At 41.4% G+C, this 15,640-nt stretch overlaps 1 protein-coding gene across 3 annotated transcripts in view; it reads right to left on the reverse strand.

Annotated features, from left to right (window-relative positions):
- cep120 (centrosomal protein 120) overlaps positions 1-15,640 on the reverse strand; it is a 39,557-nt gene that overhangs the window by 12,281 nt on the left and 11,636 nt on the right. For all 3 annotated transcript variants that reach the window (XM_085426362.1, XM_085426361.1, XM_085426360.1), the window contains exons 11-18: positions 14,039-14,221; positions 13,863-13,959; positions 13,061-13,237; positions 12,835-12,924; positions 12,637-12,729; positions 11,495-11,656; positions 11,282-11,404; positions 10,626-10,724 (exon numbers count right to left, since the gene is read on the reverse strand). In XM_085426362.1, the coding sequence (XP_085282488.1) occupies positions 10,626-10,724; positions 11,282-11,404; positions 11,495-11,656; positions 12,637-12,729; positions 12,835-12,924; positions 13,061-13,237; positions 13,863-13,959; positions 14,039-14,221 (1,024 nt within the window). The remainder of the gene's footprint in view (positions 1-10,625; positions 10,725-11,281; positions 11,405-11,494; positions 11,657-12,636; positions 12,730-12,834; positions 12,925-13,060; positions 13,238-13,862; positions 13,960-14,038; positions 14,222-15,640) is intronic.

The raw sequence follows: 15,640 nt of genomic DNA on the forward strand, positions 1-15,640 counted from the left end.
CAGACATAGTTCTGGATGAAGGGGGACCAGTGGCCACGGATTGTAAACTAAATATAAGGCAACACAATTAATCTGATTTTGGCTTCCACCAATTATGAAAACAAAATAATCTGTATAAAATTATTCCGTTGGTTCCTCTTTCTGTTCAGCTCCCTTTAGAGGTTGCCACAGCAGATCATCTCCCTTCATCTCGCCCTACCCTTAGCACCCAACCCTATCACAACAACTATCATGTCCTCCTTCACGACATCCATGAACTTCTCTGTGGTCTTCCTTTTTTCCTCCAACCTGTCAGAGCCATCTTCAACACTCTTTCCCCAATATATCCACCATCCCTCCTCTGCACATGTCCAAACCATCTCAAACATGCCCCTCAAACCTCAACCTGAGCTGTCCCTCTGATATTCTAATCTTGTCCCTTCGGGTCACTCCCAGTGAAAAGCATCTTCAACTTCTCCCACCTCCAGCTCGACTTCCTGTCATTCATGCATCATAGCAGGTCTCGCTACCATCTTGTAAACCTTCCCGTTCACTCTGCTGTCCTGATGTCTTGTTGATTTGATCCGTCCATCTATCTTTCTGTTATACTCATTTCTAACCCTGTTCATCCTGCTCACTCCGAATGAAAATCTTAGCATCAGCTGAGGTAACCAAAGGAGAAACTTCACTTAACAAAACCCATGTAGAAGAAAGCTCAAGGTATGCTTTGACTCTAGGGGCAAATGCCAATTTTTGGAAGTTTTTGGTATTGTTCATTAAATTTCAAAAAGAAATAAAAAAGCTTTGGTCACCAAAAGCGATTAAATTAACGAAATTAATCTCAGCCTCTACTCAGAAGTGTCATCTCTTTGCAGATAAGATAAAATCCACAATCATGCAGCGATAATATTTATATTTCTCCATGAATATGCAAGCGTCCAAGTGGACTTCAACCTGCTCTTCAAGTTTTTTTTGTGACTGGTCATTTATCTATGATCCATCAACTACGACCTTCAGGTGCATTTAATAAAATATAATAGGCACAACTGCTTGTCCGTGGTGTATAAACACGACCTTACTGCTCAAGCACAGACCTCCCTCTCCCCGGCCACCTCCTGCAGCTTGTCCGGGGGAACACCAAGGCGTTCCCAGGCCAGCCGAGAGTTGTAATCTCTGCAGCGTGTCCCGAGTCTGCCCTCAGGCCTCCTCCTGGGGCCTTTTTACATCCTTTGATGTAATCGAGAGACTACGAGCATCTTGTGTAGAGCATCTAGCATGTGAAGCCCACTGGTGTGGTTCAAATCACAAAAAGTCAAACAATCAAAAATCACGACAGAAAGAAAGTTGGACTTGGAATTTCCAGTTTTATAGACGTTGAATTGGCGTATTTTTCATTTTTCAACATTAGTGGTACCGCTGTATCGAAATCTCTGAATATATAGCTGTGTCTATTATATCAGACTGTTTGAATAAAAGAGCATCCATCTTAAGTTCCTGATTCTTGAAACACATTCAAATGAAATGTTTAAACAGACCGAAAATATAAACTGAGATAAAATGATATCCATGACCACTGTGAACCACAACACAACATCCAGCCTTCACTGCTCCTTTATCAACGGCTAAAAAAACTGCTGTGAGCCTGAAGATGAAGACCAGGCTGGATGCTGGTTTCTGGGATGGATGCTCCGAGAATGACTTCTCCTCCCCCGCTGTCTGACCCTCCATTACTCGCCTGTACTGTCAGAAGTCTTGAGCAGCTGGGTGGGGGATGCCTCGTACAAACACTTTCATCCCATCGCTTACATGTGGACACACTTTTCTATAATCACATGAAGTTTTCTGAGCAGCTCGCCACCTGTGGGAGTTCAGGGGGAGTTTTTCACCAGCGCTCTGTGAGCTTGTTTAGAGACATGACGGATAAAACACGAAGGAAATGAGGATGATTAGAGATAAACGAGGGTTCCTAGCTTCATATACAGAATCTCTGGTTTCCATAAGAAGCTGGGTGAGCTTCACACACAAGAGCAGTTTTGTAAATCACTTAACCCACATTTTGGCCGTCTGGAGAAAAACAAAGTGGAGTTTAAGTAATAAGGACTCACAGATGTTTTTAGAAAATGTGCAACTTACATTGTTTGAGTAAAGCACTATACAAATACAGGCCATTTACCATTTCCTCAGATGAAAAAAAAATATCAGCAAGTTTTATTTATTCAAGAAGTAGACTGATGAGAAATTTGCCAATTTTAGGAAATAAAACTGGAATAAAATGTTTTTGAATATAGAGACGGATCAACAAGTTTTCAGAATTGAAGTCATCAATTTCATCTTGAGAACTCTTACCATCATACTGATATAATTATTAAGTCAATATCACAACCAGCAGCCTAAATAGTGTAATGTTTGCAGGCTTTTCAACCTCACTAATTAAATGTAGCACTGAGCAGATGAGATCTTTGCAACAGAGGGTTAAACATGCCTGCAGCTCTGTTATATCTGCTGTGTTTGAAGGGTTAAGGTCCATATGTTCAGGCTGCAGGGACATGCAGAGTGGAGGTTTAAATGGTAAATGGTAAATGGCCTGTATTTATATAGCGCTTTACTAGTCCCTAAGGACCCCAAAGCGCTTTACATATCCAGTCATCCACCCATTCACGCACACATTCACACACTGGTGATGGCAAGCTACATTGTAGCCACAGCCACCCTGGGGCGCACTGACAGAGGCGAGGCTGCCGGACACTGGCGCCACCGGGCCCTCTGACCACCACCAGTAGGCAACGGGTGAAGTGTCTTGCCCAAGGACACAACGACCGAGACTGTCCAAGCCGGGGCTCGAACCGGCAACCTTCCGATTACAAGGCGAACTCCCAACTCTTGAGCCACGATCGCCCTCGTTTAAGACCAATAAGCAGGAGATAAAAGCTGCAGGAGCAGAGTTGAAGAATGCCGTCCGTCTATAATGGAGACCGAAACATTTAACATTAAGCACTGGGTTTGTATTCACTCTTTGAAGTGAAGTTTCAATGTATTAGTAGCACTGAAATATCGGAGTTGCGATACCTAGTTAAAGCTGAAGTTCTTATTTGTTCAATCTTTAAAACAAGCAGCGACACACAAAATAAACGATTTAAAAATAAATTATGGGACCAAAAGCTCAATAATCTGACCAAAATCAGCTTTCAAATTTACAATGTTTCACGTTGGTTGTTTGCATATTATAACTTCAGTCACCACAGTGAGCTGTAGAAAGAACGGCACAAACAGTGACAACATGCAGACGAGTGTGTAAAGCTGTGATCGAGCTTTTTGTAAGACCAACTCTGAACCATGTCAATCACTAAAAACTGCAATTCTGCCCGACATATTAGTCGTTCACCTAAACTGTGATGTCAACACAGGCCTAAGCTTAAAACTCACTGCAGTAAAGACCAGAAATAAAAATCAAGCCCATCAGTGTTGTTGTAGAGCAAGAAGTCAAAGCGGCAAACAAAGTGATCATGAAGGGTTTTCAAATGATCTGAGAAAGTCATCTTTTCCAACTGTCACAAAATCTTCCTCTGTCATCTGGGAATCTCTGTGTTACTGCATGGAAATAAAAGTGAAAAGCAGTTAGAGACTAAACTGCTTGTGCACCCATGTCTTCTCAACCCTGCCTCAAGCATGCCTGGTGCCAGAAGGCAAATACAGAGCGCTAGTCTATTCCTGGGGCAAAACCAGGCTCACTTAACTTTAAACAGCAATGTTTTCCTGGACTTAACCAAACTAAACCTATCTGAGTGGAAATGCAAGAAAACGACAAGAGAAAAAACAAAAATGATCAAAATCAGCCTCAGCTTTATAATAACCATCCAGAAAATGCTCTACAAACCAATTTTCACTGTTAATATCAACCAGCTTCCTAACAGCTTACTCCATTGCAGAGTTGTGGTGGGGGGGCTGGACCGAAGCCTAGCTCAGCTGTCGCAGGGCGAGAGGCAACTGAAGTTTAATTAACGGTCAATTTACCATTTATTAACAATGGTTATAGTAGAGTGTTTCCCATTTTTCATTGTTCGACACATTCTTTTGGCTCCATTTGAGGTTTCTGTTCCTGAGAAATAACTGATGTTCATTACCAGCTCTCTGACCGACAAGTGGTCAAAAACGTCATTTCTATTCCAACTGTTTGCAATTTGTGTTAAATTCACGTTCCCAGTGGAGCTGCTTGGCTCTTTATATTAAACTTCTATGAACTACCACTGTTTGCCTTTCCTGCTTTGCTTATGTGTTTTCAGCCGCGTGCTTACTTCCAGATGGACTGAAAACCATCCAGCAAAGCAACTGTGTGGAAAAAATTTGAAAATTCATCATGTGTAGAGTATTATTCCTTAAAATCTCTCAGTACCGATCAAACCCTTTGACCCTCGCTGTCTGGGACAGCACCCCTCACCCTGGGACTCCATAATATTTCAGGAATGACCAGTGGGAACCATCAGAGTGTCCACTGAGACCAGTAACACTGAAATACCCTCAGACAACATGTTACATCTGCTGTTTGACAGACAGTTTTATACAAACACACTCACGGCGTCATGAGAGAGGACACTTTTAGTCTGGATAGCCCCGAGGGGAGCTGAACTCAGCAGCAAGATCACATGACCAATGAAACCAAGACATGATGGAGGTTAACTGGTCCAAGCAGAGAATGGACCTTCAACAACCTGTTATAAAACTTTAACCCCCGGCAGACTCTTTCCCATGGAAAAGGATTGCATTTTTCTACGTGGTAAGATAAAAAGCATTTGCAGGTATGTGGGCACATGGAAGATGCTGCACTTAAAATCAATAAAATAACAAATACTCTGTGGCAATCAGTGGAGTATTGAGCTCCTAATCGTGATGACCAACTCCAACTCTACTGCTACATCTTCAAAAGGTCCAGAAGAGTGAAGAATGTTATCTTGTGTGACAGAAGTTTGTGCATCGCCAAATTGTAATCTAAGTAATTCTACCCTGTATATGTACAGTGGGGCAAAAAAGTATTTAGTCAGCCACCGATTGTGCAAGTTCCCCCACTTAAAATGATGACAGAGGTCAGTAATTTGCACCAGAGGTACACTTCAACTGTGAGAGACAGAATGTGAAAAAAAAAATCCATGAATCCACATGGTAGGATTTGTAAAGAATTTATTCGTAAATCAGGGTGGAAAATAAGTATTTGGTCAATAACAAAAATACAACTCAATACTTTGTAACATAACCTTTGTTGGTAATAACAGAGGTCAAACGTTTACTATAGGTCTTTACCAGGTTTGCACACACAGTAGCTGGTATTTTGGCCCATTCCTCCATGCAGATCTTCTCGAGAGCAGTGATGTTTTGGGGCTGTCGCCGAGCAACACGGACTTTCAACTCCCGCCACAGATTTTCTATGGGGTTGAGGTCTGGAGACTGGCTAGGCCACTCCAGGACTTTCAAATGCTTCTTACGGAGCCACTCCTTTGTTGCCCGGGCGGTGTGTTTTGGATCATTGTCATGTTGGAAGACCCAGCCTCGTTTCATCTTCAAAGTTCTCACTGATGGAAGGAGGTTTTGGCTCAAAATCTCACGATACATGGCCCCATTCATTCTGTCCTTAACACGGATCAGTCGTCCTGTCCCCTTGGCAGAAAAACAGCCCCATAGCATGATGTTTCCACCCCCATGCTTCACAGTAGGTATGGTGTTCTTGGGATGCAACTCAGTATTCTTCTTCCTCCAAACACGACGAGTTGAGTTTATACCAAAAAGTTCTACTTTGGTTTCATCTGACCACATGACATTCTCCCAATCCTCTGCTGTATCATCCATGTGCTCTCTGGCAAACTTCAGACGGGCCTGGACATGCACTGGCTTCAGCAGCGGAACACGTCTGGCACTGCGGGATGTGATTCCCTGCCGTTGTAGTGTGTTACTGATGGTGACCTTTGTTACTTTGGTCCCAGCTCTCTGCAGGTCATTCACCAGGTCCCCCCGTGTGGTTCTGGGATCTTTGCTCACCGTTCTCATGATCATTTTGACCCCACGGGATGAGATCTTGCGTGGAGCCCCAGATCGAGGGAGATTATCAGTGGTCTTGTATGTCTTCCATTTTCTGATGATTGCTCCCACAGTTGATTTTTTCACACCAAGCTGCTTGCCTATTGTAGATTCACTCTTCCCAGTCTGGTGCAGGTCTACAATACTTTTCCTGGTGTCCTTCGAAAGCTCTTTGGTCTTGGCCATGGCGGAGTTTGGAGTCTGACTGTTTGAGGCTGTGGACAGGTGTCTTTTATACAGATGATGAGTTCAAACAGGTGCCATTCATACAGGTAACGAGTGGGGGACTGAAAAGCTTCTTACAGAAGACGTTACAGGTCTGTGAGAGCCAGAGATTTTCCTTGTTTGAGGTGACCAAATACTTATTTTCCACCCTAATTTACGAATAAATTCTTTACAAATCCTACCATGTGAATTCATGGATTTTTTTTTCACATTCTGTCTCTCACAGTTGAAGTGTACCTCTGGTGCAAATTACTGACCTCTGTCATCATTTTAAGTGGGGGAACTTGCACAATTGGTGGCTGACTAAATACTTTTTTGCCCCACTGTATACCCTATAATGCTACCCTGTGTTCTTCTTGTGGTCCACAATATTTTGAATGAAACACTAATCCATCAAATTTTTTTTCCACTTATCTAACGCAGGGTGGTTGGGGGTCAGAACGTGTCTCTGGTATCATAGGGCGAAGGGTTGAGTACACCCTGTAAAGGTCCCCAGGCTAACACAGAGAGACAGACAACCATTCACGCTTACAGCCAATTTAGAATCACCTAGCACACATCTTTTTGGATTGTAGGAGTATCTGGAGAGAACGCGCAATCTCCACATGTAATGTACTAAAAACTGCACTACTGAGTACATTATGTGCACTTTTATATAAGTAGATTTACATTACTGCAAAACTGATACACAGACTGTATGATTATAGATAAAACTGCTGAAATATTTCAGAACGTATGCTTCCGTTTAACCTTTAATTTTTCTTTTTACCTGGATCTTTCTCAACTTCAATTGATGTCTCTTCATCACAATACACTGATGTTTTGACAAAAAGTCATAGTGGGCATTTCTTTATATTCTGTTTATAGTTTCAATTAATTTTCCAAGGTTTTACATCATTTTAAGCTCACAAAAGAACAAAAAGTACCTTATTATTATTATTATTATTATTATTATTATTATTATTGTTAATAAATAATTGTATATATTCAATTATTTACTTGAATTCTAAAAATATAAGATTCATGGTTTTTAAAATGGCCATCTGCAAATTCCAGTAACGGCCTCAGTAGCAGTTCAAATGTGAGCGGTACCCAAAGCTAGAAACAATAGATTCTTCGGGGGGAAAAAACCTGCTAAAACGTGAAGCAAAATGTACTTGAGTGGCCTAGAAATGCTGGAAAAAAAAAAAGGCATTAAAAATAACCCACTTTTGCATAATTTGCCCATCAGATGCAGGCAGGTGGTTTTAATGTTGTGGCTTATGATTATATTTGACTTCTATGGTGGACTTCAGTTCACATCAGAACAGCAACAGCCCCTTTTCTTTCCTCCATAAACTTGGATTTTGTATCAAAGCCTTTGTTACTGCTGGATCTGCAGAAATAAACTGGCCAAGAAGTCTTTGCTTCTTTCTTTTCAAGAAAATGACCAAGTGTAATTCTCTGTCCCACAACACCTAGCTTCTAAAAATACCACATTTACGCTTCTCGTCCCAAAACTTTAATCTCTTTGTGCCCTAGTATTTTTTCTTTGAAAAGACCAACTTAAGCTCCTTGTCCCAATATTTTGAATTCAAAAAGGCAGGGGCCGACCCTCTGATCTAAAACCACAGTCCTGTGTGGGTATTAATTCTCCAGCCGCTTGCACCTCCTGGGTAGAAAAGCACATTATTCCTTGGACAAGAATTTTTATGATCTGACTTGAGCTAAACAGCACGCCATGCGAGGCGCTGAGAGGAGAGAATAAATAGGCGAGTAGAGGCCGAGAAAAACCAAACAAGCGGCGGCTTTAAAAACCGCGGCGCACCAAGACGGATGGTCGTGTAAACACAGGCCTGATATTTTATAAAAAGCGAGAGTGTGACATCTGAATAGTTAGCGCCTGACTAGCTTATTGCTCAACGCAAACCCAGGGAATGATTAATAGGTGGGGGGTGACACTCAGAGCTGAACCCCCTTAGAGGTGCATAAATCACTCTGTGTTTTCTTTACAATGATGTGGCACTTAAGAGAGGGGAGGAAGGAGGGATGGGGAGGAAAAACCAAAAGAAAAAAAAGTGAGAACAAAGATGGGAAACGAAAAGGAAGGCGAACCAAAAGGAGGCAGACAGGAGGTACAAGGAAGGATACGTGAGGCAGACGAAGAAAATTAAGAAAAGAAAGGAGAACTAAAATGAGGAAGAAGTTTGAACGTGATAAATAGTGAAGACACAAGAGAAGGAGAAACTGTCAAACAAGAAGAAAAAAGGAGACAGGAGGAAACAAAAGAGGCGAGGCTGCTGTAAAAAGGAAAAATGAAAGAGAGACGGAGAGCGAGAGGGAGGAAAAATGTCCGTTCAGTTTTCCAGCTGGTTAATGTCGGTAACAGTTATTAGTTTGTCAGATAAGGTCTGTGCGTCTGCGTGTGTTTACATTAGGCTTAGTCTGACTAAAGCCCCACTTAGTGCTGTGTGTGTGCACATAAACGTCTACCCTTGTGAGGACAAGTTTCAGTTGTAGGCCTGTGGAGTGATGACGTGCTCACTCACTTTGTGACAGACCTTCAAAGGGTTTGGTTTCAGGGTTTGGGTTGGTATTAGGTTTAGGCATTTAGTAGTTGTATGTGAATCAGAGTCCTCACAAAGATAGGTGGATGAGTGTGTATGGGCTGTTAAGAACTGATGGCTGTCTACTTCAACTCTGCTAAATATTTGACTCCAATGTAAAACACACACTTCGTTCTCCTCCCGTTTTCTTTCTCCTTCAGACATACAAACACACACGTGTGTCTTTCCAAACTTGTGAGGACACAAAACCAATACAAATCCACTCTTAATCCTCAAACAGCATAGATATATACACTTTGATGCTTTTTGGGCCTCTGACCACAGAGTGTATACTGTAAAAGATGCATGTAGCAACGTGAAAGTGCCTTAAATCTTTTTAATGACCAGCAGAGAGCAACTCCTCTGTTTTCAAAAAGACTGCTTTCATGCCTTACAACGTCATGGTCATGTTTTAAGTGATGGTCCCTATTAGAGTAGAGTAGAGCAGCAGCAGACGTCACTAACCAAAAGCTGAATTCCGGTTTTCTATTTCCATTTTTTGCTGTTGATGCTTTCACGTAACTTCCCATGATGCACCAAACATTACTTCTCCACTCTTTGCACACCTTCAGCTTTTATCCAGTTTCTCTTGTAGTTTAAGTTCTGGCCTTTTTGTTTGTCATCTCTCTACGCTCCTTTATCCTCTCTTTTTACCCCCTAGCTGGTCATCGATGGTCACTCCCGCTCAATGAGACTGTTTTTAATGGAAATTTCTTCCTGGGGTTCTCCGTCTAATATCTGGGGCTTTATTTAGGGTCCTAATGTTACAATATAAAGTGCTTTGAGATTATGTTTAAGCTATGAACTTTAAACTAAAGTGAATTACTCAACTTGGCGACTAACTGCAGGGTGATGAAATCTGTCGCAGCATTTGGACCAAGACACTGAATGGCAACCAAACATTCACTCTCACATTCACACCTACAGCTAATTTAGAATCACCAGTTAGTCTAAAAAGAACATGTTTAGATTGAGGAAATAAAAAGACAACACCAAAAAAGGTGACAGCAATATAAAGTCTACAGTAAGTTTTAAATTGCCTTAAAACTCAATCACACATCTACATGCTGCTGCATCCTCAGTATGATGTGACGTGTGTGGAGCTATGGTTGGTTTCCTCTGCTCACTCTGTGTCTTTAAACAGAGCACTTACATGTCCTAACACTGTCAGCTCATCTCTAGCAGCAGATTTAAAAACCTGCAGCATCCCCTCACTGAAAAACTACAATTATCTGCTGTGAAATATGACCGCTGTCAAGACGGTCCGAGGTCAGCTCCTCTCACTCGCTTTGTTTTAATGGTAAAGTTTGGGTTTTGTTTTTGTCAGTTTCAGGTACTGCTGTCATCATTCTGTCCTGTTCTGTTGAGATTCTGGACTACTAGTCTTGTTTTCATCCATCTGGTTACTGATGTCATTACATACTGGAATACTCTATGAATATCAACTTGGAATGTAATTAACATTTAGCTTCAGATGTTATTGCGCTTTTCTAAAAACAAAAATAAGTAACTGTAATTTGCTGAAAAATCCTTTTTATGTTTGGTTTGTTATGAGTTTTTAAACACATTTACATACTTAACAGGGATAACCACTGGCCCATATTTTTATACTTAGACAACTAGCATGAACATACCTTTACAGCCCATACTAACATGCAAACATGCATTGTTAAGACTACCCATCCTTTAAATCTGTAACCCCGGTATAAAAGTTTAGCACTCTACAGTAAACAGCTCCTATAAGAATCACATCCTTCTCTGGGTGAACCATACCTGTTTGAATCGAGCAAGCTCCTTTAAGGCACGCCCCCACTGCTGCTTGTAGTGTAGCTTGGATTTAGTGGCGGACTCCAGCTTCCTCTCCAGCTCCACCTGACAACGAAAAACACCTTTTGTGCTTTTTTCAATAGCATATTTATTGTGTTGCATTTTTTTTGTTTTCATTTTTAGTTTATTTCTTTCAGTATTGCTTTATTTTTACTTATTTTAGAGTTATTATTGCAAAAATGTATTAATGTTATTTAACCCTTTTAGCTTAAAAAGGTTATAGAGCACTGTTTTATGTAATATTGTAGTATTACATGTTGTATAATAATTTTTATTATTTTAGACTTTTAGCAGCTTTTTTTTAGCATTTTCTCTAATATTGCTTTATTTCACTAACTAACCTGTGGAGTGCAAATTGTGTCATTTTCTTTGAGTTTCATTAAATTTCATCTTGTAATATTTTTATATATTACATCTGCTCTGTCCCATCAGCTTATCGTATATCTGTGAAGAAAACCTGGAAACCTGCACAGAAAGGTGATGTACAAATAAGGTCTGTCAGTTTTTTATTTCTTTACTCTTTTGCTGTAACTTTGACTTTAATTTCATTATAATGAGTACCGTCTTTCCAGGTAGTACTATTCCTAAAGCAGCTGCTTTACCTTCTCTAGGGTGAGCAGGTTGATCTCTGACTGCAGTCTGAACTCGGGTCTGATGTTCTGTTGTTCTCTGAACAGCTGGAACTCTTTCTCCAGCTGTTTGTACCGAGACTCACCATCTGCAATCTGCACAACAGGAGCACAAAGAAAAGAATAGAAGAAGTCACTTGACTTTACAATCAGAATCAGTCAAACAGATTAATCCTCAATCTCTACCTGCTGCAGTAACCGTGCTCGTTCCTCCTCCATCAGTCGGACTTTTTCTCTCTCTAGCGCCACCCGGTGGTCGCACTCCTGTCGCAGTCGCCTGCTGCTCTCCTGCAGTTCCCTCTGGGTCAGCTCATGCTCGGCCCGCAGCTTCCTCTGCAGCCTCTGAGTCTGAAAACAGAGATGCACTCACTTTACTGTAGAGAAACGGTTTGGTCAGTTATAATCTTGACTAGAGTGAATGTCACTGCCTGGTCACTTCCTTCTACCTTTGTATGTGTGAAATATACGTAGACTGCATGCATTTCACATTCTCAATAATCAATACATTTTTAGATATTACATTTTGCAGAGAGCTAAAATCTACAATCTACCAGTGAACACTTTGACTGCAAGAGTAAAATGGTCTGCTTAAATGGGGTCTTTAAGAGATCTCAGAAAAAAATTATTATTATGATAATAATACTAAAAATGTTAAGAAAAAGGCTTTTACATACATTCTATGGTCAAAATAGCCCTGGAGAAGCTTTAATGAAGACTTCTGTGTAGCATTTCACTTTTAATCTACATTTTAAACATCAGCACAGCCGATGTTCTGACTAAAAGTGTTTTAAAAGAGCCAAAAATCTAAAACATACACTTGTATCTTTAGATTTATTGAAGTGTCTTTGTTATGCTTACATTTTCTATAATAACAAAACCTGCTATAAAGGGTTTGGTCAGTTATAATCTTGAGTTTGGAAATGGCCACATAATTTCTAGTCTATGTTAAACAAGAACTACAAAAAGTACAGTTTTACTGATAGCTGCTTTTGAAGTGTGAGCTATTAGCATTTGGAATGAATGAAGAATTGGTTTTATATATAACATTGTACACAAGATGGTGCTACAATGTGTGGCATAAAAGTCATAAAGCGGTTGAGGTGATGGATGATGACAGATGCTGATAAATTACTGAATAATGCAATGATCCAAACACTTCATGTGATGTCTGATGATCAATTTTCTGTCTACAGTCCTCCTTCTGTCAAGCAATTCTTAAGTGTTGACAACACACTAAAACACACATTTACAGAATTACAATTACAATAATTTGTATGAATATTATGAGCCTTTGATACTGTATGTTGTGTCATCAGCTAGCATCAGACCTCCAGCTCAGCCTCAGCCAACTGTTTCTCTCTCTTCTCCAGATCAGACAAAGTCTTCTGAAGCTGCTCCTCCAGCAGGTTATACTCCACCTCCTGCAAACACACACAGATGTGTAGAAGTGAGCAGGAGGGACCTTTCAGTAAAACTTAAGCATATATTGATATGTGAATTTGTGTAGGCGGGTGTAGACTCTCCACCTTCTTCTTGACCAGAGCTTCTCTCTCTCGGTCTCTCCTCCTCCACTCTTCTGCTAACGCCTGCATGTGGCTCAGCTCCTTCTTCCTCAGCTAAAACAAGCATATTTTATAAACGTTATATAATAGTCGACTCCTACAGGAAAAAAAATTGTTCAATTTTTGGCAAAAGTAAGAAAATATATGAGCGCTGTAAGAATCCAATAAACTGCATGGAGCTAGTGGTTACCTGATCATCAAACAGATCCTCCTGCTCCTCCTTCCACATCTCCAGCTCCAGGGCTGTGCGGTACTCCAGAGTCTCTCTGGGGACTGTAAGACCCAGTGGCGCTGTGTGGAGGCTGGAAGCTGCAGGTCTGGGCACTGCAGGGTGGAAGGATGGCTGCGAGCGAGGTGCAACTTCATTCTGTAGATATGTAGGAAAATAAACATGTCAAAAGTGATCTAGTTGAGCTAGAAACAAACAACAACATTTTACTCCAAGTAATCTGTGGTGATAGAAGACTAGAAAGACTTTTTTTTTTTTTTTTTATCTCTAAAAGAAAACTAGCATGGACAGAAAAAGGTTGTTTTTAGAGCAGAACACATTCCCAGCTCTACAGTGTTTATATAGTTTTATTTTTGGAACATGACTCAGTTAAAAACATATTTTTCAAACCCTGGCACTCAGTTTATCCTTTGAAACAAAGGTTTACATCCTGTTTCTTTAAAAGGCACTTATTGTAGATGACGTGCTTAAAAATCCTTTAAACCTTATAAAATCAACTAAAGCTGTGACTCCACATCCAATACTTTGTGTATCATGTTGGAGAGTTATGAACTGAAAGCAGCTTTTATAGAATAGCACTCTGTACCACAGATGGTGCAGCAAGTAAAAGAAGTCAGTTTTCAGTCTGACTGATGGTGAAAAATGTTGCACGGAGGGATCGACTAAAACACACCTAGGTCATCTAAATCCAGAATATTTTTGTTCTTTATCTTGTTGAAAGGAAGATGCACCATACTGGCTGTTATTTGCGCTGCTCTCTCACCTGTGATGAGTCAGACACTATGACCTCTGTGGCTTTAACCAATCCCAGGTCCTCTAGCGTTGCCATGTAGCCCAACTCTGCCACCTTCTCACTAGGCCTGAGAGACAGATAGAAATGCAGCTGTTAAACAGAGGTTAATCATCATTACGTGATCCATCAGTCAGTCTGGTTTCTACCGGTGTTTTTGGACCACAGGGATCCTGTCCAGGTGAGTCTGTCTCCAGCACTGCTCTCCAGTTGATCCCAGGAATCTGCTCTTCTCAGTGCTCAACAGCTGAGAGAGTTGGATGGAGGCTCGTCCAATCAGCTGGTCACGGCTGGTTGTATCTCTATGCCAAACCTCCACCACCAGAGGAACTCTACAACACACAGTTAAAACACATGAAATCCCCCCGCTGCTTTTTTAACACTTCTCCTGAACTAACACCAAACTAATGAACATTCCTGCATTTTTTCTTTCTTAATTTCTGCTGTGAGATTTTAGAACATTTGTTACCAACCGGTTCACTTTAAAAAGTGGAGCTCATCTCATCAAGCATAGCTGGCATTCATGTACAAAGCTGCAGGAGTATGAGCTGTAGCAGGAGAGCTCGTGCTGCTACACTGAGATCAATGAGGCGTCATAAGAGAACAAGGACAACTATCGCAGGCTGCAATTCAAAACTGTGGAGCTGAAGTCTGTTCACAACATTATTTATGAATCCAGTTTAAGTACGAGTGAGCCATCTTTCTCACAAAAACACATCCGTATACATGTTCCCCAGCCTCACTACTGCACAAATACAATCTGATTCTATGGAAACACTGTATCAGGATAACAATGTTTCCTCAAAGAATAAGAAAGAAAGAAAAACCAGGTGACTACCAGGGGACTGCATAGTGTTTCTGTTTGCTGCTGGTGCGGGACGATGTCATCGGTGACATCTCGAAGGTGGGACGTCAACGTGTGTGCATGTGACAGTGAGTGAGTGGTCTATGAGTGTGTGTGTGCATGGCTGAGCCCCGGACCCTGTGGGACATGGTCACTGCTCCCTGCTGGACGCTTATGCCTCTCCCTGGGATGTGGGTGCTTGTTGGTTCCGGGTTGCGTGACTGGATGCTCTGGTGTGGCCATTGGCCCGCTCCCTTTGTGAGTCAGGGTAGCTTGATCGATCTCGTTGGTGGGGTGGGGGGGGATTGCTGCGTGCTGGGTGACTGTGTTCTCAACTTGTAACAGGGTGGCCGGCCTCTAGCAGGTCCACTGCCTATTGCCTCTGGGAGTCTCACCCTTTGGCCATGGGCACCCCATCTGGGGCCTCCATCCTTCTCCTCCTTGGATGGATGCGCGGATGTTGCAGTGATGTGTGGCCTTGGGTCCTCAGTACTCTTCAGGGTCTTGGATGGGAGAGTTGCCCTGGTTCCATCTCCATCTGTCTGTTGCTCTTGTGGGGTTGTTACTGCAGCTTCCCACCCTCATTATCAAGTCAATTCATGACAAATACACATAAACATCTCCCAGGTGATTAGTATATTTTCTCATTTTTGTGTTCCAGGTGCTGTATGTTTGTTTTTCTTACAGGTGCAGCAGGTGTCGATACATTGTTCATTTCTATTTGTGCTCCATCCTATTATTATACCCCCCACACACACTTTTTCCCCTGCCTGTCCTACCTTACACATTGTCATACTTTATCACATATAATGTAATAACTGAAATAACACAAAAGGAAATGAATAAATAATCAGATAAAAGATTCACATGAACACAAGGAGGCTATAAAGATTTTATATAGCTGTTT

This window comes from Rhamphochromis longiceps, linkage group LG12 (assembly GCF_057381845.1).
Source record: "Rhamphochromis longiceps isolate RC_006_pf linkage group LG12, R_longiceps_female_GT1.1, whole genome shotgun sequence".
Lineage (NCBI taxonomy): Eukaryota > Metazoa > Chordata > Actinopteri > Cichliformes > Cichlidae > Rhamphochromis > Rhamphochromis longiceps.